At 39.9% G+C, this 23,621-nt stretch overlaps 1 protein-coding gene across 2 annotated transcripts in view; it reads left to right on the forward strand.

Moving 5' to 3' along the window:
• The first annotated feature begins 261 nt into the window (after positions 1-261).
• LOC139764529 (exportin-4-like) overlaps positions 262-23,621 on the forward strand; it is a 73,568-nt gene continuing 50,208 nt past the window's right edge. For both annotated transcript variants that reach the window (XM_071691209.1, XM_071691210.1), the window contains exons 1-9: positions 262-362; positions 3,803-3,908; positions 5,712-5,887; positions 5,997-6,104; positions 7,902-8,018; positions 8,189-8,344; positions 14,546-14,659; positions 17,183-17,340; positions 23,298-23,472. In XM_071691209.1, coding sequence (XP_071547310.1) covers positions 327-362; positions 3,803-3,908; positions 5,712-5,887; positions 5,997-6,104; positions 7,902-8,018; positions 8,189-8,344; positions 14,546-14,659; positions 17,183-17,340; positions 23,298-23,472 — 1,146 coding nt within the window. In that variant the 5' untranslated portion in view covers positions 262-326. The remainder of the gene's footprint in view (positions 363-3,802; positions 3,909-5,711; positions 5,888-5,996; positions 6,105-7,901; positions 8,019-8,188; positions 8,345-14,545; positions 14,660-17,182; positions 17,341-23,297; positions 23,473-23,621) is intronic.

A 23,621-nucleotide genomic window follows, 5' to 3' on the forward strand; every position in this document is an offset into this window, starting at 1 on the left:
ATTCTGGTCATCTCACAATCCACATCTATGAAAGCAAATTCAGCAGTGACAAGTTGAGTTTTTTTTTTCCTCCATAACTCCTCTAATGTAGTTTTCATCAAACTGACAGGGTGCAGACTTCCAACCCTTATGCACTTGGGAAGATCTAGAGTTCTCCTATCCATGTGCATTCGCAGATATTCGTGCATGCATGGTCATTTTTGCCTTCTATCGTGTTCATGCGTGCGTTCGTAATCGTGTACGTGAGTGCGTTCGTTCGGGTGTATGGTGATGGTGGCGGACGACGGTCGCCAGATGGCAGTGCTCGCCGCCCCACACGGTCTATCATGGAGCAACTGGAGAAGGCGGCTCAGATATTGATGGTTAGTTTACTCAAAGTGTTTCGTTACTGGCTAGATTTGAAATTTTCGCCAATAAAGCTATACGAGTGGTCAGTTCGTGTGAAAATGGCTGATCCACAGCAGCTGAGGCCAGTGGAACAAGGAGGACCGCTCGGGGGAGACGGTGCACAGGATGTAAACAAACGGGAAGGGCGCCCTTTGTGTTGTCCACCTGGCCCGTACGTACCTGTTGCCCACGCCCACTTTTCCTTTAAATATGAATGTTTTTGGAAATGAGAGAGATGCCATACTTATAATGCACTGGTCGATTAAGGAAACGGAGTCATTATTACGGGCTGCCATTTAGTTCCGATGATTTTCGAAGGAAATGTTGAGCTGTCAGACTGCTTCAGAAAAATTTTGTTGCATGTTTCCTCTCCTTTTCTTTTATTTACGAGATTTTAGAATTGCATTTCAGCCCATGAAGAACACATACGTATAATGTAATTGATGGATTACATTGGGTTTTGAGAAGTGTGGTAAATGAGTCCCACTGACAGGAAACAAGTGTACAGTAGTGTTTTCATTAAATATGTAGTGTTGGGGCTCTTCAGAGGCACCTTATTGGAAGCGGAAGTAATGGATATCATTGAACCGTCAATACTTAACAGAAGTGATGCTATTCTTACGTAGATCGATGGAACACAGTTTGGATCATTTTTGTACATCTTGTGATAACATGAAAATTATAATTGGCGTGGGCTATGGATATCAAGGAAAGTGAGCATAATGTATAAGTAGGTAAAACAAGCAGGAATGAGTAAATTCATGAAGACTTCACATAACTGTATGTTGTTGATGTTTACCTCATTTTAAGCAGTTATGAAGTTTAAGGGCACCGCCTGAATCATGTAGGGTCATCTTTGATTTTGCAATGTGGTCTTAGCACATGGTATATAGAGCAAGCTGAGATTAGGGAATGCTGTGTGAAGCATTATTATTTCCTTAGTAACTGCCTGATGAGGGATTTTTTGACCATTGAAAAAGTGGGGTTGATTCTAATAAGTAATAAACTTGTAGAACTCAAGGAAACCTATGCCACCTCACTTAAACTTTCCTGACAATTGAGATTTTTAATAGAAACATAACAACATTAATGTAGTGAAATGTGGAGGACTACATGCATTGGCTGACTTTGGGGACACTCTGTGGTGACTTCGCAATTTTCATGGTGTTTATCCTTTGTTTACATTAGTAGACAGTGTGTGTAACTTTGAAATCATGGTGTGTCTAGTATATTTCGACTGTTAAAATGAAAATTAAGATAGATTCTAGTTGCTGTAGGAAGTTTGCTGAGGTTTGATAGGTTATGTTGATCTCTGTGTCTTTCACATACTTGCAGGTTAAGTAGTCTCACATTTTCATTGAGCTTAATAGCCTTCCCCACAATCATTTATGATTATAGGATAACAAATGATGCTATAAATGACTTTCTTCCACTCAGTCTCCTCTAGATATAGTACACTATGAATGCAAAGTAAGGTAATTGATGTACCTTATTGATTCAGATGTTTATAAACTTCATAATTACCAGAGCTTCTTAAGGATTGGTTATGTTTTAGTGAATGATAGATTAAGACTGGGGAGCATGATTAGGATAATTTTTTCTTTATATCATACTTTGATGATGTGGAGAGGGCTATGAAGATTAGGGAAAATTAGTTGAATTTTTACTAAAGGGGCACCACAGAAAAACATTAAAAACATGGACTTGAAAGATACAGATCAGTATGACAGCAGACTTATTACACATACAAGAAATAATTTAGAGTAGCAGTGCATGATTTAGAGCATTTTGTTTTTCATCCCGTGATTAAAAGAAATAAAAGTAGGGAGGGCTTAGAAGATCTGTGGATAATTAATGTATATGTAGGTGAAGTACATGTAGAACTCATTAGATCATCAGAAGACTTACCCTAGCAGCGTTGGTTTATTGCAGAAACGTGCCTGTAATTATGAGTTGTTCTGTTAGGGACTGCTTGTCAGGAGACTAGACAATGTTGCTACCAACTGTTCAATATTTTTTCTGTTCTGTAAGCATTTATTTACTGTTGGAACAACACACAAATCTAGAGGATTGCTAGTATATTCTGACTATAACACTGTGAATTAGATTTGTCCCTGCTGCTGTGGGAAGTGAGATGAGGTGTTTATATGTTATTTTGATTTCTACAGGCATTTCTATATTCAGTTAAATTAACTTCTACATTTGCCCTGATTTTTATAGACATACTCAAAGATACATACTTAACCTCATAGAATACCAAAAATGCACTGACTGTGCTGCTTCATTGTACTTTAGTATCAGGAAGCATATGAAGTCTATTGATGTGGCTTTCCTAAAGATTTATTTATTTTTGTTATACCCCTGAATTTGAATTTAGCCATAACAGTATTATGAGACACTCTGACATATTGGATAAATCATCAGATCCTATGGGAACTTTGTATGATTAATCCTAGCTACTAAAGGTTACCATGTTTTCAATCCTTATTTTCAATTTTATTTGTAAAATGTGTTTTTGTTTTAGTTTGCATTTAGTTGCCAGGACATATGAAGTGGTTATATTGCCAACGTTTTGGCAAAGAAGCTGTAGGCTCATAGGAGAGGTATGCCATTATAGAGAGTAGAGTTATATCATTATTTACACTTATAAGATCCTTGAAGACGTGGTTCTCAGCTCACTTTTGAAAATAGTTCCCTTTTGGCACGATAGTTATGGAAGGCTAAAATTTTGCCACTAAGATTGGTATGTGCAGTGAATCAAATGTGAAAATATTCCAAACATCTGGAGGGCCAAATATGTTAAACACATTGCCTGCGGGCATTTAAGCACAATGGACTGCATGACTGAGAAATTTAAGAAGGTTCTTTAATAGATATGTACAAAGTGTATCATACTGACAAGGATTTGATGGAAACGGACTTGTGGACCAAAGTAGTTTGGCCTCAGGCTGAGTTGTAGGGGTAGACAACTTCTGCAATCAGTGGAAGGTAGACGTAAGGTAGGTACCATGCAGTATAGTGTATGTATTGTAGCCCTCTGTAACTATATCCTGCATCCATGCCATGTGTGTGTGCTTCTCACACTGTGCTGGCAGCACCATAACACCGTACTGCCAGCTCGATGGTGATCGCATTGTTCCAAACTTAAGACTTTGTAAATAAAAAAAGTTGTAAATGGATCATGCGTGTTATTCTAAAAATGGCATAAATGAAGAGGTCCTTGTACATTTAGATTTACATGTATGGAAGCCTTTGTTCCTTTAAGGATTCTAGGCATGATTTTTTGAGTGAACTGGGAGCCTGGATGCAATATATCTATCCTGTGTAAACTGGAATTTAGCTTTAAGTAGATAGATGGTTTATTTTCATGTACTGCACTCGTATATATTAACAAATAATAATGATTCCTGTGCAGGCACCACCTGATCTGGTGACTTCAGAGCAACGACATGAGGCAGAACAGGTTTTTCTTCAGCTTCGAAATACAAAAAATCCATTTAATCTTTGTCGACAACTACTTGGTAAGTAATTTTTTACTTGAACAGCATTTATGGTATCTTTCTGTGGGTTAACTTTCTTTTCATCCATCTTGGGCAGACTGAGGAATGTGTGGAAAGAGTTCACAGTCTTTAAGGGCAAAGTAAGGTAATTTGATGATATAGTATTGCCATTGGTGCTGTGTAGAGATGAGGTGTAGGCTGTAGACAAAATTATAAAGAATAGAGTGAATGTGTTGGAAATGTTTGAAAACATGTTGTTAGAAGGGTTGATTGAAAATAAGATAAGAGAGAGGTGTAGAAGTAAGAGGAGTTTGGATTAGAGAGCTGAAGAGGGTGTACTGAAATTTTTTTTGACATTTGGAGAGGATGAGTGAGGATAAGGTATACACGTCTGAAGTGGAAGAGCAAGGAAAATGAGGAAACAAAGGAGGAGGTGGAAGGATGGAGTGAAAGATGGTTTGAAGGCTTAGAGTATGAATATACCGGAGGGTAGTATTTTACCACTGATGCTGCACTCTTGACATCTACAAAGTAACCAGCCAACAATGCCAAACAAAAGGCTACCTTGATGCTTGCTTAAGTAACTGCTTGGTTGTTAAACTTTTGCAGCCTCTTCCTAGTAATGGTGTTTTGCTGGGTTGGGCTACAAACAGCCCATGGCCTCTTGACATGCACCTAGTGTACATAGAAAAAAAAATTGTTGGTTCCATGGAACACTGGATATTCAAAACTTGATGCTATTGAAAGGATTATGCTAAGTGTGTACACTCAAAACCATGGTAGGCAAGGGGTTCTGTGCTCAATGAGGATCTTATAGTGGCCTGATTAAAAGACATTTAACTCTGCCACAAGGTTTAGTTACAGCACAGGGTGTTGAATTGGTTATAGAGTTCACTATTTTTTCCTATTAAGAGGAGATTTTGGAATATGGTTTGAAATCTCACCTTCCTAATGACTCGCTTCTGTTTCTATGGTTCTGTTTGCTGCCAGTCCACTCTAAGGTATTTAAAACACCCCACTTCCTCCAGGATTTCTACATTCAGATTCATATCCCAGCTGAATCTATCTTTTAGATATTTTCAGCATCCAGCAGTTATGGCATCCATTTTCAACAAGATGTCAATGGATCATTTTTCGTCTTGCAAAAAGTGAAACATAAGTGAGTCATGCCAAGATTGCAACAGAAATTAGACAAGTTAAATGCTGCATCAACGTTAGTTAAACAAAAGGCACTTATTAAACCTGAATTAGTGCATTGACATAGAATATTGATAGAGATGGTTCAAATTGAAATGGGCTAATGGTACTCTAGTTTCAGGTCCAGTGTTGTTTTATTTAAACTTTTCTTTACCTTTGGTTTGTGTTGAGTTTTTGCTGTTGTTGATAGTTATAGAAATTTAGTGCCTGAGAACATTAGTATGGTATGTGAATATTTTTTGTTAAATATTTAAAGGAAATATTTAGCCAGCATTTTGTCATATCCAACACTGCCTAGGTCTAGCAATTGTTGGATGATAAATCTTTATAGTATTCATACTAGAAAATAATATATAGACAGAGAAGAATTTCATTCAGCTCTTTATCAGAAGTGAAGAGGCTAGGAATTGGAATTTGTCTTATACCTCTGTCACATTCATGATTTTTAGGAGTAAACTTTTTGCCCCTCGTGTGATATATATGTTGGATTTATGGAGATATTTTAGAAGAAAGGATGAGCCCAGCTTTCCTTTTTGTACTGCAAAAAGTAAAGTATCTTGGTGGTAATTTTACTTTGAATTATCAGTATTACATTTAGATCAGATATATTTCATTACTCCCTCACAGAAACATCACAAGTGGAATACCTTTTGTTTGAAGCAGCAACCCTCTTGCGGGTGGGGGTGATTCGAGAATGGCGTGACATGAGTAAGGAGGACAGCCAGCAGCTGAGACAATACATTGTACACTATGTTGTTAACAGACGCAGTATCCCTCATTATGTTAGGGAAACACTTGTGCAGGTTTGTAAATTTTCACGTGTATATAAGAATACAAATATTGATTTTTTAAATAGGTAGTTTTTAAGAAAATTTTCATGGTAAGTGTAATAAGGTAGAGTATATGTTGCAGGTTGTTGGTATAATGGTAAAACGAGGAAGTGTGGAGGACCAGGGAGAAGATCGTGGGAGGCTGTTGACTGAGGTTGAACAGCTTGTATCATCTGGGGATAACACAATGGTAGGTCAATGCTGCCTGCTTATGAGTGTCATATTAACATTTATATCTTCTACCTAGAAGCTTGTCATTTTTCTCATTTTTCAATTATTTTTTTTTGATATTTGAGATATATATCAAAAGAAAGTTAAAGTATTATTCTTTTCATTGCCAGAAGTTATAGTCTAAAAATTGTTCAGGATACACATTTGCAGTATTGTAAAATGAGTTTTTAAGGAAAATGGTTGAATTATTCCTTGGTACTACATGACAACATGTTTGAATATGAGTATGGTACTGTACTTTTGTAGAATAATATGAGAAGATGATATTCATAGCTAGTTGAAGTAGAAGCACAGTAGTGGACATTTTAAGAATTATCGTACTTTTGCTTTGAAAGGTGAGTTAATCAGAGTTTCATTTTTTCCTGCTACATGTAGTGTATGCATGACACTGTTGTCTTGGGTAATCCTTGTTCAAACCAGGACTCAAACCATTGTATCTCATCCCCAACTGCATCTTATTACTGTACTTTTGTTTACATTTACTGTTAACTTTCTCCTTTAACACAACCCCAGACACTTTGGAGGCTGGCACAAGAGCTGTGTCATCTCTAAATAGTAATTCATTCACCCTCTATACCCTCCACATCACATCTCCAGCATACTGTAGACCTGACTATCACCCTAAAACCCTTGCTTTTCTCTTCCTTACCCCTTGTCCATAGACAGATTTAACAGTCTCAGTGACATCACATATCTTCAGTGCAGGCCCTTCCACATTCCTCCCTTCCTATTTGCTCCCATGCCTTACTGTCATGCTGAAACCTTCTCACTACATTTAGCATTTTTCCATTTATTCCTCATATTTATTGCATACTCCACCAAGCACCCCTGTTAAATCTTTCCAATGCATTCTCCAGGTCCATAAAGTGTTTTGAGAGCACTTTGTTTGTTGATGGACTTGACTTGGTGTTGATGTTTGTGGTGGGGGAGGGGGTCATATCACACGTACTTTGTATGCAGTGCCTTGTATGGCTGTTGTTTTGTTGAGTGGGAGTTGTTGCTTGTATAGGGTGATTTGAGGGTGCTTGGTGGGTTCATGCATATCAGGGGGCCTAGGCGGGAAGGTTACTGTGGGCTGTTGTTATTCAGTTTTGTAAGGAGCATATTGGTTTGCCCATCTATGTGCTCATGCAGTCATACATACTGGGTGATTGCATGCAGATCAAGACTTTAACTACATATACTTCATGTAAGTTTTACACCTAATTCAGTTTTGAGATTGGGTGTCAAAGGCCAAGGTCACCAGATCTTGTACACCAGAATGCTTTTAAATATGATGGCTCATAACCAGGTGATTGTGTATAGCTTGAAGTTGTATTGCAGATACAGCATACAAGTGTTAAACCTATTTAAGTTTATGAGGCCCAGGTCACAAAGGCTTATGTACCAAAATGCAGCTAAGTTCTTTTGCATTTATTTCAACTGGTCTGTTGGATGTAAACCAAACTTTACCAGAAGCTCTAAAATAAATTTGGAGGTTTGATTAAGTTTTGGAGGTTCAGCATCAAAGGTCAGGGTTACAAGGTGTCATTTATTAGAGGGTATAAAGATTTTTTTTTTTGGCATAAGTGTTTTCAAAATGTTTTCTTGTTTCCCTGCAGAGCTACATCTGAACCAGATTCAAAATACAGAGCTGTTGCTTTGGTATTTAGGGGCAAGACTATAGAGATGTGATTTAATATTGTATTAATGACTTTGCAACCTGTACAGTGTTTGTCAATGTAAACAATTAAAAGATTATTCTTCTACATTTCAGCGTATGATTGGATGCAGTATTATTAGTGCTCTAATGCAGGAGTATGCTGTTACTGTAAAGTCTACAGATGTTGGACTGACGTGGGAAACCCATTTCAAAGCCAAAAAGCAATTTGAGGTATTTTCTTTCTGTGTTTGTTTAGAGTGTATTGGCTTTTTGAGCTGTTTTGTCTACAAAGATTTTGATTCCAGTGCTTTGCTAGGTCTGTCTGTATTATATGTATGACTCTTAAGTTCTTCGATAACATTTGATAGTACTATTTACTGATGGTTGTATTTTTTCCACAGGGCACAGATTTGCGTCGTATTTTTCACTTTATTGTGAATCTCCTTGGTGAGGTGGTCAAGGTAGAAGGCAAAATGAATGAGGAACTGTCCACTCTTCTCCTGAAGCTGTTGGTGATAGCTGAAACCACTCTTACATGGTCATTTATATCTCTACACCATATCCTTTTATGCTGATGCCACAGATTTACTTAAGCATTTGTATGAGATAGTTTTGATAGATTTTATTTTGATTGCAAGAGGTTAATTTTCATATGTTGAGAAATTCATTTTCAGAGGCATTGGAAATGAATATCCTAAAGAATGTAAGTCAAGAGAGGAATAGCGAATGGCTCAAATGAAGACCAGAATTAAAGTGGAAGGACAGAGTGAAATTTTATATGTGTGTGGATAGGTGTTAGTATAAAGGAAAACCTGAAGATAAAAGGGGTAAATTTTTCATGCCCTACCTTACTGTTTGGTAAGAGTGGTGGAAAGACATGTCTGAAGAATATAGAAAGATCATTCCTCTTTTCATGTATACCAGTCTGTTATATATCTAGAGTGAATTATTTCTGTTTGGATACAAGCATATTTGATGGATTTTTTGTTATGTAGTATTAGGAAAGTGGACACTTTAAGGAATATAGAATCAGAAAAGGCAATACACTGAGATGTTGTAAGTTTGTAAGTCTTTGAAAATTATTAATGTGTCCGTGGCAGGAGCTTCCAGATGATAGTATTTTGAGATTTTCGAGATTTGAAAATGATTATAGTCATCAGTTATGGGAAATATAAACGTAAGTAAAAGAAAAGAAAAAAATTTGACATACATATATGTTGCTGGAGGGAACGAGAAGTAGGAAACCAAGTTGGAAGTGGAAAGATGAAGTGAAAAAGATTCTGTGTGATCGGGGCCTGAACATGCAGGAGGGTGAAAGGCGTGCAAGGAATAGAGTGAATTGGAACGATGTGGTATACCAGGGTCGACATGCTGTCGGTGGATTGAACCAGGGCATGTGAAGCGTCTGGGGTAAACCATGGAAAGTTTTGTGGGGCCTGGATTTGGAAAGGGAGCTGTGGTTTCGGTGCATTATACATGACAGCTAGAGACTGAGTGTGAACGAATGTGGCCTTTGTTGTCTTTTCCTAGGGCTACCTCGTGCACATGCGGGTGGAGGGGGTTGTCATTTCATGTGTGGCAGGGTGGCGACGGGAATGAATAAGGGCAGACAGTATGAATTATGTACATGTGCATGTATGTATGTGTCTGTATGTGTATATACATGTATACATTGAGATGTATAGGTATGTATATGTGCATGTGTGGACGTGTCTGTATATATGTGTATGTGGGTGGGTTGGGCCATTCTTTCGTCTGTTTCCTCTTGCTACCTCGCTAACGCGGGAGACAGTGACAAAGTATAATAATGAATAAAATATGTTGCTGTACATACACTTGAATTTGGTATGCCATTCGTGTTCAGGTTATTGCATTTTTGTTGACTCATGTCTTTTGCAAGACTTTGTTTCTTCTCTGCCACCACCTATGGATTCCTGATATGCAAAGAACTTTTAACTAGGCTAACAGTTCAACATCCAGTGAATCATTATCACTTAAAAGCTTCAATGTATTTTGGTGATATGTTTCTGGACAACTTGATACAAATCAAATCCATCTTATATCGAACCATTGATAACTATGTTATAAAGGAGGTTATGTTCTTGACCAAATTTTACCCCACAAAACTGATGGAATGGTGGATGGATTATACTGTACCTGAAGCAGCTTAGCTTGCCATCCATATACAGTACCACATTCTATCATGATATAATCTAGATGATATGTAATGAAAACTTACTGAAAACATGATGGCTGTAGGTCCTGCTTGAGTGGGATGTCATGGACTTGAGGGTTACGAGGAGGATACTAGGGTTATCTACTTCACCCCTTGAATTATCTATGTAATTCAACAAAATTTTGCCATGTTACAAGTAATTTAGGTAATACTTAATAGACTTACTGAACATGATGGTGATGAGAACTTTGAAGTGATGGAGTGAAATGTAGGCTTCTGGGATGGAGAAGGAGTGTTGCTAGTCTTGCCTGCATCATCCCTGAATAATCTTACCCAGGTACTGTTTCAAACTGAGGATATCCAAACTTATTGAAGTGTTTGCACTTAATTAGATGTAGTAAATGATAGAATAGCAATGAAAACAAGTATATCTCAGCTTGTGGGATAGAGATCATATGGTATTTTGCTGTGACATAATTAAGATAAGCATGATAGTTATAAAGATACCTCATGTATGTTGATATACTTTATTGATATAATCTTCTTTTAGACATTAAAGATTTTTACTCATACTTGATTGCCTTTTCCTGCATTAATGGGGTAGCACTAGGAACAGATACTTTATTGATATAATCTTGTAGACATTAAAGATTTTTACTCATACTTGATTGCCTTTTCCTGCATTAATGGGGTAGCACTAGGAACAGACGAGGAAAGGCCAGATTCACTCACATTCATTCTCTAGCTGTCATGTGTTATGCATATATATGTATATTTATTTAATTTTCGTTATACTTAATCACAGTTTCCTGTATCAGCGAGGTAGCACCAGGAAACAGACGAATAATGGCCCATCCATTCCAAAAGAAGGAACAGAGTAGGGGGCCAAGTGAGGGTATTCCCTCTTAAGGCTCAGTCCTCTGTTCTTGGTGCTACCTCGCTAACTTGGGAAATGGTGATTATGTATGAAAAAAGTTGGTGACTGAGTTTGGTAAAGTGTGTGAAATAAGAAAGTTAAGAGTAAGTGTGAATGAGAGCAAGGTTAATGGTTCAGTAGGGTTGAGTGACAAGTTAATTGGTAGGTAAGTTTGAATGGAGAAAAACTGGAGGAAGTGAAGTGTTGTAGATATCTGGGAGTGGACCTAGCAGTGGATGAAACCATGGAAGCGGAAGAGAGTTACAAGGTGGGGGAAGGAGTGAAGGTTCTGGGAGCATTGAAGAATGTGTGGAAGGCGAGAACGTTATCTTGAAGAGCAAAAATGGGTATGTTTAGAGGAATAGTGGTTCCCACAATGTTATATGGTTGTGAGGCATGGGCTGTAGTTAGGGTTTTGCAAAGGAGGGTGGATGTGTTGGAAATGAGATGTTTGAGGATACTATGCGGTGTGAGGTGGTTTGATCGAGTAATTAATGAAAGGGTAAGAGATATGTGTGCTAATAGATAGAGTGTGGTTGAGAGAGCAGAAGAGGGTGTGTTGAAATTGTTTGGACAGTTGGAGAGAATGTGTGAGGAAAGAATGACAAAGAGGATATATATGTCAGAGGTAGAGGGAACGAGGAGAAGCGGGAGACCAAATTGGAATTAGAAGGATGGAGTGAAAAATGTTTTGAATGATCGTGGCTGGAACATACAGGAGGGTGAAAGATGTGCAAGGAATAGAGTGAATTGGAACAATGTGGTATACCAGGGTGGATGTGCTGTCAATGGATTGAACCAGGGCATGTGAAGCATGTGGGCTAAACCATGGAAAGGTCTGTGGGGCCTGGATGTGGGTTGGGAACTGTGGTTTTGGTGCATTACACATGACAGCTAGAGACTGAGTGTGAACAAATGAGGCCTTTTTTGTCTGTTCCTGGTGCTACCTCACTTTAGAGAGGGGGGGATGCTATTTTGTGTGTGGCAGGGTGGCGACGGGAGGCAGCAAGTATGAATATGTACATGTGTATATATGTATTTGTCTATGTATGTATACATTGAAATGTATATATGCATGTGTGGGCGTTTATGTATATACATGTGTATGTGGGTGGGTTAGGCCATTCCTTGTCTGTTTCCTTGCTCTACCTTGCTAACACGAGAGATGGCAGTTAAGTATAATAGTAATGATGAAAAATACATGTGTGTGTGTGTGGTGTGAGATGGTTTGATTGAGTAAGTAATGAAAGGGTAGGAGGGATGTGTGGAATTAAAAAGAGTGGTTGAGAGTGCGGAAGAGTTTGTGTTGAAATGGTTAGGATATATGGAGAGAATGAGTGAGGAAAGATTGACAAAGAGGATATATGTGGCAGAGGTGGAGGGAACAAGGAGAAGCAGTAGACCAAATTGGAGGTGGAAGAATGGAGTGGAAAAGATTTTGAGCGATCGGGACCTGAACATACAGGAAGGTGAGAGTGGTGCAAGGAATAGAGTGAATTGGAATGATGTGGTATACTGGGGTTGATGTTCTGTCAGTGGACTGAACTAGGGCTTGTGAAGTGTCTTGGGTGAACCATGGAAAGGTCTGTGGGGCCTGGATGTGGATAGGGAGCTGTAGTTTCAGTGCATTACACATGACAGATAGAGATTGAGTGTGAACAAATATGACATTTTTTGTCCTTGCTTGGCACTATCTCACTGAAGGGTAGGGGGGATGCTGTTTCCTGTGTTGCCGGGTACTGACAGGAATGGATGAAGGCAAGCAAGTATGAATATGTACATATGTATAAATGTATATGTCTGTGTATGTATATGATATGTATATGTGCACGTGGGGGTTTTTATGTCTAAGTATGTGTATATGAGTTGATGGGCCATTCTTTGTCTGTTTCCTTGCGCTACCTTGCTGATGCGGGAAACAGCAATTAAGTACATAAAATAGAATGAATATTTATATTAAATGAAGGCATATGATAGAGTTGATAGAGATGCTCTGTGGAAGGTATTAAGAATATATGGTGTGGGAGGCAAGTTGTTAGAAGCAGTGAAAAGTTTTTATCGAGGAAGTAAGGCATGTGTACGTGTAGGAAGAGAGGAAAGTGATTGGTTCTCAGTGAATGTAGGTTCGCGGCAGGGGTGTGTGATGTCTCCATGGTTGTTTAATTTGTTTATGGATGGGGTTGTTAGGGAGGTAAATGCAAGAGTTTTGGAAAGAGGGGCAAGTATGAAGTCTGTTGGGGATGAGAGAGCTTGGGAAGTGAGTCAGTTGTTGTTCGCTGATGATACAGCGCTGGTGGCTGATTCATGTGAGAAACTGCAGAAGCTGGTGACTGAGTTTGGTAAAGTGTATGAAAGAAGAAAGTTAAGAGTAAATGTGAATAAGAGCAAGGTAATTAGGTACAGTAGGGTTGAGGGTCAAGTCAATTGGGAGGTAAGTTTGAATGGAGAAAAACTGGAGGAAGTAAAGTGTTTTAGATATCTGGGAGTGGATCTGGCAGCGGATGGAACCATGGAAGCAGAAGTAGATCATAGGGTGGGGGAGGGGGCGAAAATCTTGGGAGCCTTGAAGAATGTGTGGAAGTCGAGAACATTATCTCGGAAAGCAAAAATGGTTATGTTTGAAGGAATAGTGGTTCCAACAATGTTGTATGGTTGCGAGGTGTGGGCTATGGATAGAGTTGTGCGCAGGAGGATGGATGTGCTGGAAATGAGATGTTTGAGGACAATGTGTGGTGTGAGGTGATTTGATCGAGTAAGTAACGTAAGGGTAAGAGAGATGTGTGGAAATAGAAAGAGCGTGGTTGAGAGAGCAGAAGAGGGTGTTTTGAAATGGTTTGGGCACATGGAGAGAATGAGTGAGGAAAGATTGACCAAGAGGATATATGTGTCGGAGGTGGAGGGAACGAGAAGTGGGAGACCAAATTGGAGGTGGAAAGATGGAGCGAAGAAGATTTTGTGTGATCGCGGCCTGAACATGCAGGAGGGTGAAAGGAGGGCAAGGAATAGAGTGAATTGGATCGATGTGGTATACCGGGGTTGACGTGCTGTCAGTGGATTGAATCAGGGCATGTGAAGCATCTGGGGTGAACCATGGAAAGCTGTGTAGGTATGTATATTTGCGTGTGTGGACGTATGTATATACATGTGTATGGGGGTGGGTTGGGCCATTTCTTTCGTCTGTTTCCTTGCACTACCTCGCAAACGCGGGAGACAGCGACAAAGCAAAAAAAAAAAAAAAAAAAGATTACCAGAGCTAGTCTTGGATGGATGTTTTTGAGTACTAAAAGAGAAATGCCATTGTCATTTCTAAAAATTTCATATATCATTGCTATTTTGCTGATTGATATTTGAAAATATAACTGAATTATCAAAATAGTTTATTCAAAGTAATTAGATTATTTAGTAGGCATGAGCAATAGAAAAGAGGTTATTGCTTTGATTTATTTTCCTTTTTTGTCTTAAATTTTCTTTAACACTAACTCTGTTCTGGAGATGATGAAGAATTATGTAAAGCTATAATTGGTGGAATGTGATCATGTGAATGCTCTGTTGGTAAATATTTTCCATACTAAACTAATGTATATTTAGTTACTTTTTCCAGTGGTGAATGAACAATGCCTTTATCAGTTTTAATGGGACTGTTATATTTTTCTTAACATTTTCACACTGCCGAAGAGGTTAATGAGTGTGTTTGAGCAGGATCAAAATCCTTCTCTCCGACCAGGTCAACAATGGCGAGAAACATTCCTTGATCCTGCAATTGTTCAGTTATTTTTCAAGGTGAGTGTCTTAAAGATATGCTGTTCAAAGCCTGACCTAATTAGAAATATTAATTTTCACATATATTAGACTTTTAGACGATGGTGCGTATGGCATTAGTTTATGGAGTGTATATATGTATTTTAGCTGGATGGCAAGTTGAGGATATATGGCTATTGGCCATCATGTAGATGGACTGTGTGTCATAGAAAGCGACTAAAAGAGGTGGTGGGATTGGGGTGCTGGAAATCCTTCCTTCTTGTTTTATTCCTCAAAGAGAGGAAACAGAGATGCAGGCAAAGTGAGGATTTTCCCCTCTTAGATTCAGTCATCGGTTTTAAATGCTACCTTGCTAACATGGGAAATGGCAAATATGTATGAAGATATATATTTATTTATTATACTCAGTCGCTATCTCCTGTGTTAGTGAGGTCGTGCAAGGAAAAAGGTGAAAGAATGGCCCAACCAATCCACATACACATGTATATACATAAATGTCCACACACACACATATACATACCCATACATTTCAGTGTATACCTACATATACATACAGATAGACACATATATACACATGTATATATTCATACTTGCTGCCTTCATTCATTCTCGTTGCCACCCCACCACACATGAAATAGCACCCCCCTCCCACACGCACATGAGGTAGCGCTAGGAAAAGACAAAAAAGGCTACATTCATTCACACTCAGTCTCTAGCTGTCATGTGTAATGCACCAAAACCACAACTCCCTTTCCACATCCAGGCCTCACAAAACTTTCCATGGTTTATCCAAGATGCTTCACATGCCCAGGTTCAATCCATTGACAGCATGTCAACCCTGGTATACCACATCATTCCAATTCACTCTATTCCTTGCATGCCTTTCACCCTCCTGTATATTCAAGCCCTGATCACTGAGAATCTTTTTCACTCCATCCTTCCACCTCCAATTTGGTCTCCCACTTCTCCTTGTTCCCTCTACCTCTGACATATCTATCCTCTTTGTCATTCTTTCCTCACTCATTTTCTCCGTGACCAAACCATTTCAATACACCCTCTTCTGCTCTCTCAACCACTTTTTTTTTATTACCAAACATCTCTCTTACCCTTTCACTACTTAATCAAACCACCTCACACCTCATATTGTCCTTAAACGTTTCATTTTCAACACATCCACCCTCCTCCACACAACCCTACCTATATCCCATGCCTCACAACCATATAACATTGTGGGAACCACTGTTCCTTAAAACATACCCATTTTTGCTCTCTGAGATAACATTCTCACCTTCCACACATTCTTCAATGCCTCAGAACCTTTGCCCCCTCCCCTACCATGTGACTCACTTCTGCTTCCATGGTTCCATCCACTGCCAAATCCACTCCCAGATATCTAAAATATTTCACTTCCTCCAGTTTTTCTCCATTCAGACTTACCTCCCAGTTGACTTGTTGCTTAACCCTACTGAACCTAATAACCTTGCTCTTATTCACATTTACTCTCAGCTTTCTTCTTTCACACACTTTACCAAACTTGGTCACCAACTTCTGCAGTTTCTCACCCGAATTAGCCACCAGCGCTGTATCATCAGTGAACAACTGACTCACTTCCCAAGCCCTCTCATCCATAACAGACTGCATACTTGCCCCTCTTTCCAAAACTCTTGCATTCACCTCCCTAACCATCCCATCCATAAACAAATTAAACAACCTTAGAGACATCACACACTCCTACTGCAAAGCGACATTCATTGGGAACCAATCTGGGAGCACTGAAGAATGTGTGGAAGGCAAGAATGTTGTCTCAGACAGCAAAAATGAGTATGTTTGAAGAAATAGTGGTTCCAACAGTGTTATATGGTTGTGAGGCATGGGCTATAGATTCGGTTGTGTGGAGAAGGGTGGATGTGTTAGAATTGAAATGTTTGAGGACAGTATGTGGTGTGAGGTGGTTTGATCTAGTAAGTAGTGAAAGGGTAAGAGAGATGTGTGGTAATAAAAAGAGTGTGGTTGAGAGAGTAGAAGAGGGTGTATTGAAGTACTTTGGTCACATGGAGAGAATGAGTGAGGGATGATTGACAAAGAGGATATATGTGTCAGAGGTAGAGGGAACGAGGAGAAGTGGGAGACCAAATTGGAGAAGGAAGGATGGAGTGAAAAAGATTTTGAGGGATTGGGGCCTAAACATACAGGAGGGTGAAAGGAGTGCAAGGAATAGAGTGAATTGGAATGATGTGGTATACTGGGGTGGACGTGCTATCAGTGGATTGAACCAATGGATGTAAAACGTCTGGGGTAAACCATGGAAAATTTTGTGGGGCCTGGATATGGAAAGGGAGCTGTGGTTTCGGTGCATTACACATGACTGCTAGAGACGGAGTGTGAACGAATGTGGCCTTTGTTTTCTTCCCAAGTATAATAAAATATTATGATATATATTTATATCATTTTTTACTGTAGCAAAAGATAAATTTTTTGAAAGCATACTGTTTATTCTTCCCCATGCATTTGAATTGCCTTGTATACTTTGTACCTTTTCCACAGCTGTACTGGCATGTTCGTGGAGATTGGGATCTTTGTCATCATGCACTTAATTGTTTGGTGCAGTTAGCTTCTCTCAATGGTGCTGTGCTTATCAACCGACAGTTGCGCATCAAATACCTTTCTCAGTATCTTGAATGCCTTTTTTCCCTTCTCTCAAGGTAAGTTATCAGTGCTTCTATCATTGTTTTGAATTAAAAGTAATGTTTTCACTGCTCCCAAATAAGCTGGATGCTATTTCATGTGTGGGGGGTTGGCTATGGGAATGGATGAAGGCAGCGATATGAATATCTACATGTTTATATATGTATATGTCTGTGTATGTATATATTGAAATGTATATGTATGTACATGGGCGTTTTTGTATATATATGTGTATGTGTATATGTGTATCTATTTCTTTTCACTACCTTGCTGATGCAGGAATCAGCGGTTAAGTATAATAAATGATAGATTATATATGTTCACTGTATGTATGGTTCATGGTGAAGTGCCTGAGGATTTGCAGAATGCATGCATAATGCCATTGTACAAAGGCAAAGGGGATAAAGGTGAATGTTCAAATTACAGAGGTATAAGTTTGTTGAGTATTACTGGGAAATTATATGGGAGGGTATTGATCGAGAGGGTCAAGACATGTACAGAGGATGTGTGGATCAGGTGTTTGCTTTGAAGAATGTTTATGAGAAATACTTAAAAAACAAATAGATTTGTATGTGGCATTTATGGATCTGGAGAAGGCATATGATGGTGTGGGAGGTAAGTTGCTAGAAGCAGTGAAAAGTTTTTATCGAGGATGTAAGGCATTTGTATGAGTAGGAAGAGAGGAAAGTGATTGGTTCCCACTGAATGTCAGTTTGCAGCATGGGTGCATGATGTCTTCATGGTTGTTTAATTTGTTTATGGATGGGATTGTTAGGGAGGTGAATGCAAGAGTTTGGAGAGAGGGGCAAGTATGCAGTCTGTTGTGGATGAGAGAGCTTGGGAAGTGAGTCAGTTGTTGTTCGCTGATGATACAGCACTGGTGGCTGATTCATGTGAGAAACTGCAGAAGCTGGTGACTGAGTTTGGTAAAGTGTGTGAAAGAAGAAAGTTAAGAGTAAATGTGAATAAGAGCAAGGTTATTAGGTACAGTAGGGTTGAGGGTCAAGTCAATTGGGAGGTGAGTTTGAATGGAGAAAAACTGGAGGAAGTGAAGTGTTTTAGATATCTGGGAGTGGATCTGGCAGCGGATGGAACCATGGAAGCGGAAGTGGATCATAGGGTGGGGGAGGGGGTGAAAATTCTGGGAGCCTTGAAGAATGTGTGGAAGTCGAGAACATTATCTCGGAAAGCAAAAATGGGTATGTTTGAAGGAATAGTGGTTCCAACAATGTTGTATGGTTGCGAGGCATGGGCTATGGATAGAGTTGTGCGCAGGAGGATGGATGTGCTGGAAATGAGATGTTTGAGGACTATGTGTGGTGTGAGGTGGTTTGATCGAGTAAGTAACGTAAGGGTAAGAGAGATGTGTGGAAATAAAAAGAGCGTGGTTGAGAGAGCAGAAGAGGGTGTTTTGAAATGGTTTGGGCACATGGAGAGAATGAGTGAGGAAAGATTGACCAAGAGGATATATGTGTCGGAGGTGGAGGGAACGAGGAGAAGAGGGAGACCAAATTGGAGGTGGAAAGATGGAGTGAAAAAGATTTTGTGTGATCGGGGCCTGAACATGCAGGAGGGTGAAAGGAGGGCAAGGAATAGAGTGAATTGGAGCGATGTGGTATACCGGGGTTGACGTGCTGTCAGTGGATTGAATCGGGGCATGTGAAGCGTCTGGGGTAAACCATGGAAAGGGGGGGTTTGGGAAGGGGGGGTTTTGGGGGGTTTTTTGGGGGGGGGGGGGGGGTTTTTTGGGGGGGGGGGGGGTTTTTTTTGGGGGGGGGGTTTTTTTTTGGGGGGGGTGGGGGGGGGTGGGGGGGGTTTTTTGGGGGGGGTTTTTGGGGGGTTTTTGGGGGAAAATTTAAAAAAAGGGGGGGTTTTTTTTTTAAGGCCCGGGGGGGGTTTTGGGGGGGGGGGTTTTTAAAAAGGGGGGAAAAATTTTTTTTTGGGGGGGGTTGGGGAGGGGGGGGGGGGGGTTCCCCGGGGGGGGGGTTTTCGCGGGGGGGGGGAATTTTTGGGGGGAATTTTTTTGGGGGGGGTTTTTTGGGGGGGGGTTTTTTTTGGGGGGGGGTTTTTTTTTTGGGGGGGGGAGGTTTTTTTTTTAGGGGGGGGGAAAAAAAGGGGGAAAAGGGGGGGGGGGGGTTTTTGGGTTTTAAAGGGGGTTTTTTTGGGAATGGATGAAGGCAGCGATATGAATATCTACATGTTTATATATGTATATGTCTGTGTATGTATATATTGAAATGTATATGTATGTACATGGGCGTTTTTGTATATATATGTGTATGTGTATATGTGTATCTATTTCTTTTCACTACCTTGCTGATGCAGGAATCAGCGGTTAAGTATAATAAATGATAGATTATATATGTTCACTGTATGTATGGTTCATGGTGAAGTGCCTGAGGATTTGCAGAATGCATGCATAATGCCATTGTACAAAGGCAAAGGGGATAAAGGTGAATGTTCAAATTACAGAGGTATAAGTTTGTTGAGTATTACTGGGAAATTATATGGGAGGGTATTGATCGAGAGGGTCAAGACATGTACAGAGGATGTGTGGATCAGGTGTTTGCTTTGAAGAATGTTTATGAGAAATACTTAAAAAACAAATAGATTTGTATGTGGCATTTATGGATCTGGAGAAGGCATATGATGGTGTGGGAGGTAAGTTGCTAGAAGCAGTGAAAAGTTTTTATCGAGGATGTAAGGCATTTGTATGAGTAGGAAGAGAGGAAAGTGATTGGTTCCCACTGAATGTCAGTTTGCAGCATGGGTGCATGATGTCTTCATGGTTGTTTAATTTGTTTATGGATGGGATTGTTAGGGAGGTGAATGCAAGAGTTTGGAGAGAGGGGCAAGTATGCAGTCTGTTGTGGATGAGAGAGCTTGGGAAGTGAGTCAGTTGTTGTTCGCTGATGATACAGCACTGGTGGCTGATTCATGTGAGAAACTGCAGAAGCTGGTGACTGAGTTTGGTAAAGTGTGTGAAAGAAGAAAGTTAAGAGTAAATGTGAATAAGAGCAAGGTTATTAGGTACAGTAGGGTTGAGGGTCAAGTCAATTGGGAGGTGAGTTTGAATGGAGAAAAACTGGAGGAAGTGAAGTGTTTTAGATATCTGGGAGTGGATCTGGCAGCGGATGGAACCATGGAAGCGGAAGTGGATCATAGGGTGGGGGAGGGGGTGAAAATTCTGGGAGCCTTGAAGAATGTGTGGAAGTCGAGAACATTATCTCGGAAAGCAAAAATGGGTATGTTTGAAGGAATAGTGGTTCCAACAATGTTGTATGGTTGCGAGGCATGGGCTATGGATAGAGTTGTGCGCAGGAGGATGGATGTGCTGGAAATGAGATGTTTGAGGACTGTGTGTGGTGTGAGGTGGTTTGATCGAGTAAGTAACATAAGGGCAAGAGAGATGTGTGGAAATAAAAAGAGCGTGGTTGAGAGAGCAGAAGAGGGTGTTTTGAAATGGTTTGGGCACATGGAGAGAATGAGTGAGGAAAGATTGACCAAGAGGATATATGTGTCGGAGGTGGAGGGAACGAGGAGAAGAGGGAGACCAAATTGGAGGTGGAAAGATGGAGTGAAAAAGATTTTGTGTGATCGGGGCCTGAACATGCAGGAGGGTGAAAGGAGGGCAAGGAATAGAGTGAATTGGAGCGATGTGGTATACCGGGGTTGACGTGCTGTCAGTGGATTGAATCGGGGCATGTGAAGCGTCTGGGGTAAACCATGGAAAGCTGTGTAGGTATGTATATTTGCGTGTGTGGACGTATGTATATACATGTGTATGGGGGTGGGTTGGGCCATTTCTTTCGTCTGTTTCCTTGCGCTACCTCGCAAACGCAGGAGACAGCGACAAAGCAAGAAGAAAAAATATATATATGTATATATATTTTCAGCATATTTCATACTACTATTCGCCATTTCCCGCAATAGCGAGGTAGCGTTAAGAACAGAGGACTGGGCCTTTGAGTGAATATCCTCTCCTGGCCCCCTTCTCTGTTCCCTCTTTTGGAAAATTAAAAAAAAAACGAGAGGGGAGGATTTCCAGCTCCCCGCTCCCTTCCCTTTTAGTCGCCTTCTACGACACGCAGGGAATATGTGGGAAGTATTCTTTCTCCCCTATCCCCTATATACACATAAAAGCCCATACATGCACATATACATAACATATACATACACAGACATATGCATATATACACATGTACATATTCATACTTGCTTGCCTTCATCCATTCCCAGCACTACTCCACCCCACAGGAAGTGAGGTGGTATGATCAAATTAGTCATGAAACAGTAAGAGAGATGTGTGGTAACAAAAAGAGTGTAGTTGAGAGAGCAGAAGAGGGTGTATGGAAATGGTTTGGACATATGGAGAGAATGAGTGAGGAAAGGTTGACAAAGAGGATATCTGTCAGAAATGGAGGGAATAAGGAGAGGTGGGAGACCAAAATGGAGGTGTAAGGATGAAGTGAAAAAGATTTTGAGCAATTGGGACCTTAAAAATGCAAACATGCAAGAGGGTGAAAGGCATGCACAGAATAGAGTGAACTGGAATGATGTGGTGTACTGGGGTCAACGTGCCGTCAATAGACTGAACCAGGGCATATGAAACGTCTGAGGCAAATCACGGAAAGGTCTGTGGGGCCTGGATGTGGATAGAGAGCTTTGGTTTCGGTGCATTTCACATGACAGCTAGAGAACGGATGTGAGCAGATGTGGCCTTTCTTTGTATGTTTCCTGGCGCTACCTCGCTGTTGCAGGGGGTGGTGAATGCAATGGTCATGGAGACAGGATCAGGTGTGCAGTGTGCTAGGTGTTGTGGTGCCTGAGAGGTATGTTGGTTTTTGTGGATGATATGAGTTTGAGAGTGCATGAAAGGAAAGAGTTGAGAGTAAATGTGAATAAAAGGAAGGTAGTTAGGTTTAGCAGTGAAATGGGTTTATTTGTAGAATGGAAAAAATTTAATATGAAGAATGAGAGCTTTGTCATTGTCCATCCACTGGACCTGACTGACAATAAGGCATTGGCATGAGACAGAGCAAGCATGCCAGGAGATTTTGTATGTTCTCTGAAACTAATATCCACAAAGTTAAAAAAAATGTTGTTTTCTCAATGTGTAGAAAAGAAATATATTTAACCTAAAAGGTATATTTTTTATTGTGCTTGAATAGCTGATGATTGAATTTTGATGAATTAGAATGTAGCGAGTGCAAGGAATTTAAATGCTTTTGAAACAAGGCTGCACCAATATATATGTTTGAGAGATTTGATAGCATCAGTTTTGGCTCACTCCTGTAGGTAAAATGAGGTAACTATTGTACATACAGATACATTTACTTAGTTACTTACACAACTTGTCTGACTGCTGCCAGTTAAAGGGAGGATTTAGGAGGGGGGTGATGTAGGCCTTCCTATGATGGTTGCCCTTTTCTTCAGCCTGTTATGAAAACATAACCTTGGCATGTTGAGAGATTGAGAAATGTTTCATGGTCCAAATGAAATACTGTTAATGGCACATTGGTGCTTGACTTGTCTGTTGACTGCATGCTGGGTTGTTCACATGTTTTGCCACAAACAGTTATCCTGCTGTCAAAGTTTGGTTCAGTTTGCTGCGTTGTGGTTGGGCATAATGAAGTGGGAAAGAAAAACTTTGCTTCTATTGTTTTCCATGCGATAAATTTTTCCCATTTCACAACCATTAGAATTATAATTATTTGTGCATTGTTCTAAGAGAAACAAAATTTGATTCTTAAAACATATAGATGGTGAATGATTACATCACATGATTAGATAGTATCACAACAAATGTTAGATTGTTGCTTAAAAGTAATGTTTTGTATTCCCTGTTTATAGCATTGATATTTGAGAGATTTAATCAGATCATACTATGTGTGCTATATCGTGCTGTACTGCAGGTTGTATATTTACAAAAGATATTGCACTATTAATAGATTTTTTTTTCTCTACACCTAAGCACCCAGGTTAATGAGCTGGAAGCCTTAGGGATCAGCAGTATATTTCGAAAACTCCTGCTATTTTTCCCGCCATCAGTTTTAGTCGCTCTGCCAGAGGAGATGCTTCGTCAGCTTGTGGAAAACCTCACAGCCTTGACTTGCAAGTTTGCTCAGGGTGCTGCACAGGAAGAGATGGTGAGTATGAGGGGAACTTATGATAAAGGATGATTACTTGAAAAGAGCCAGAAATATGTCTTAATTTGGCATAAGGAGGAGGTCATTAGGTTTCAGAAAACCTGTTTGTTCATTAGATGCATTTTTGATACCTGTTCACTGTTTCTTGC

The sequence above is a fragment of the Panulirus ornatus genome, chromosome 50, assembly GCF_036320965.1.
Source record: "Panulirus ornatus isolate Po-2019 chromosome 50, ASM3632096v1, whole genome shotgun sequence".
NCBI lineage: Eukaryota > Metazoa > Arthropoda > Malacostraca > Decapoda > Palinuridae > Panulirus > Panulirus ornatus.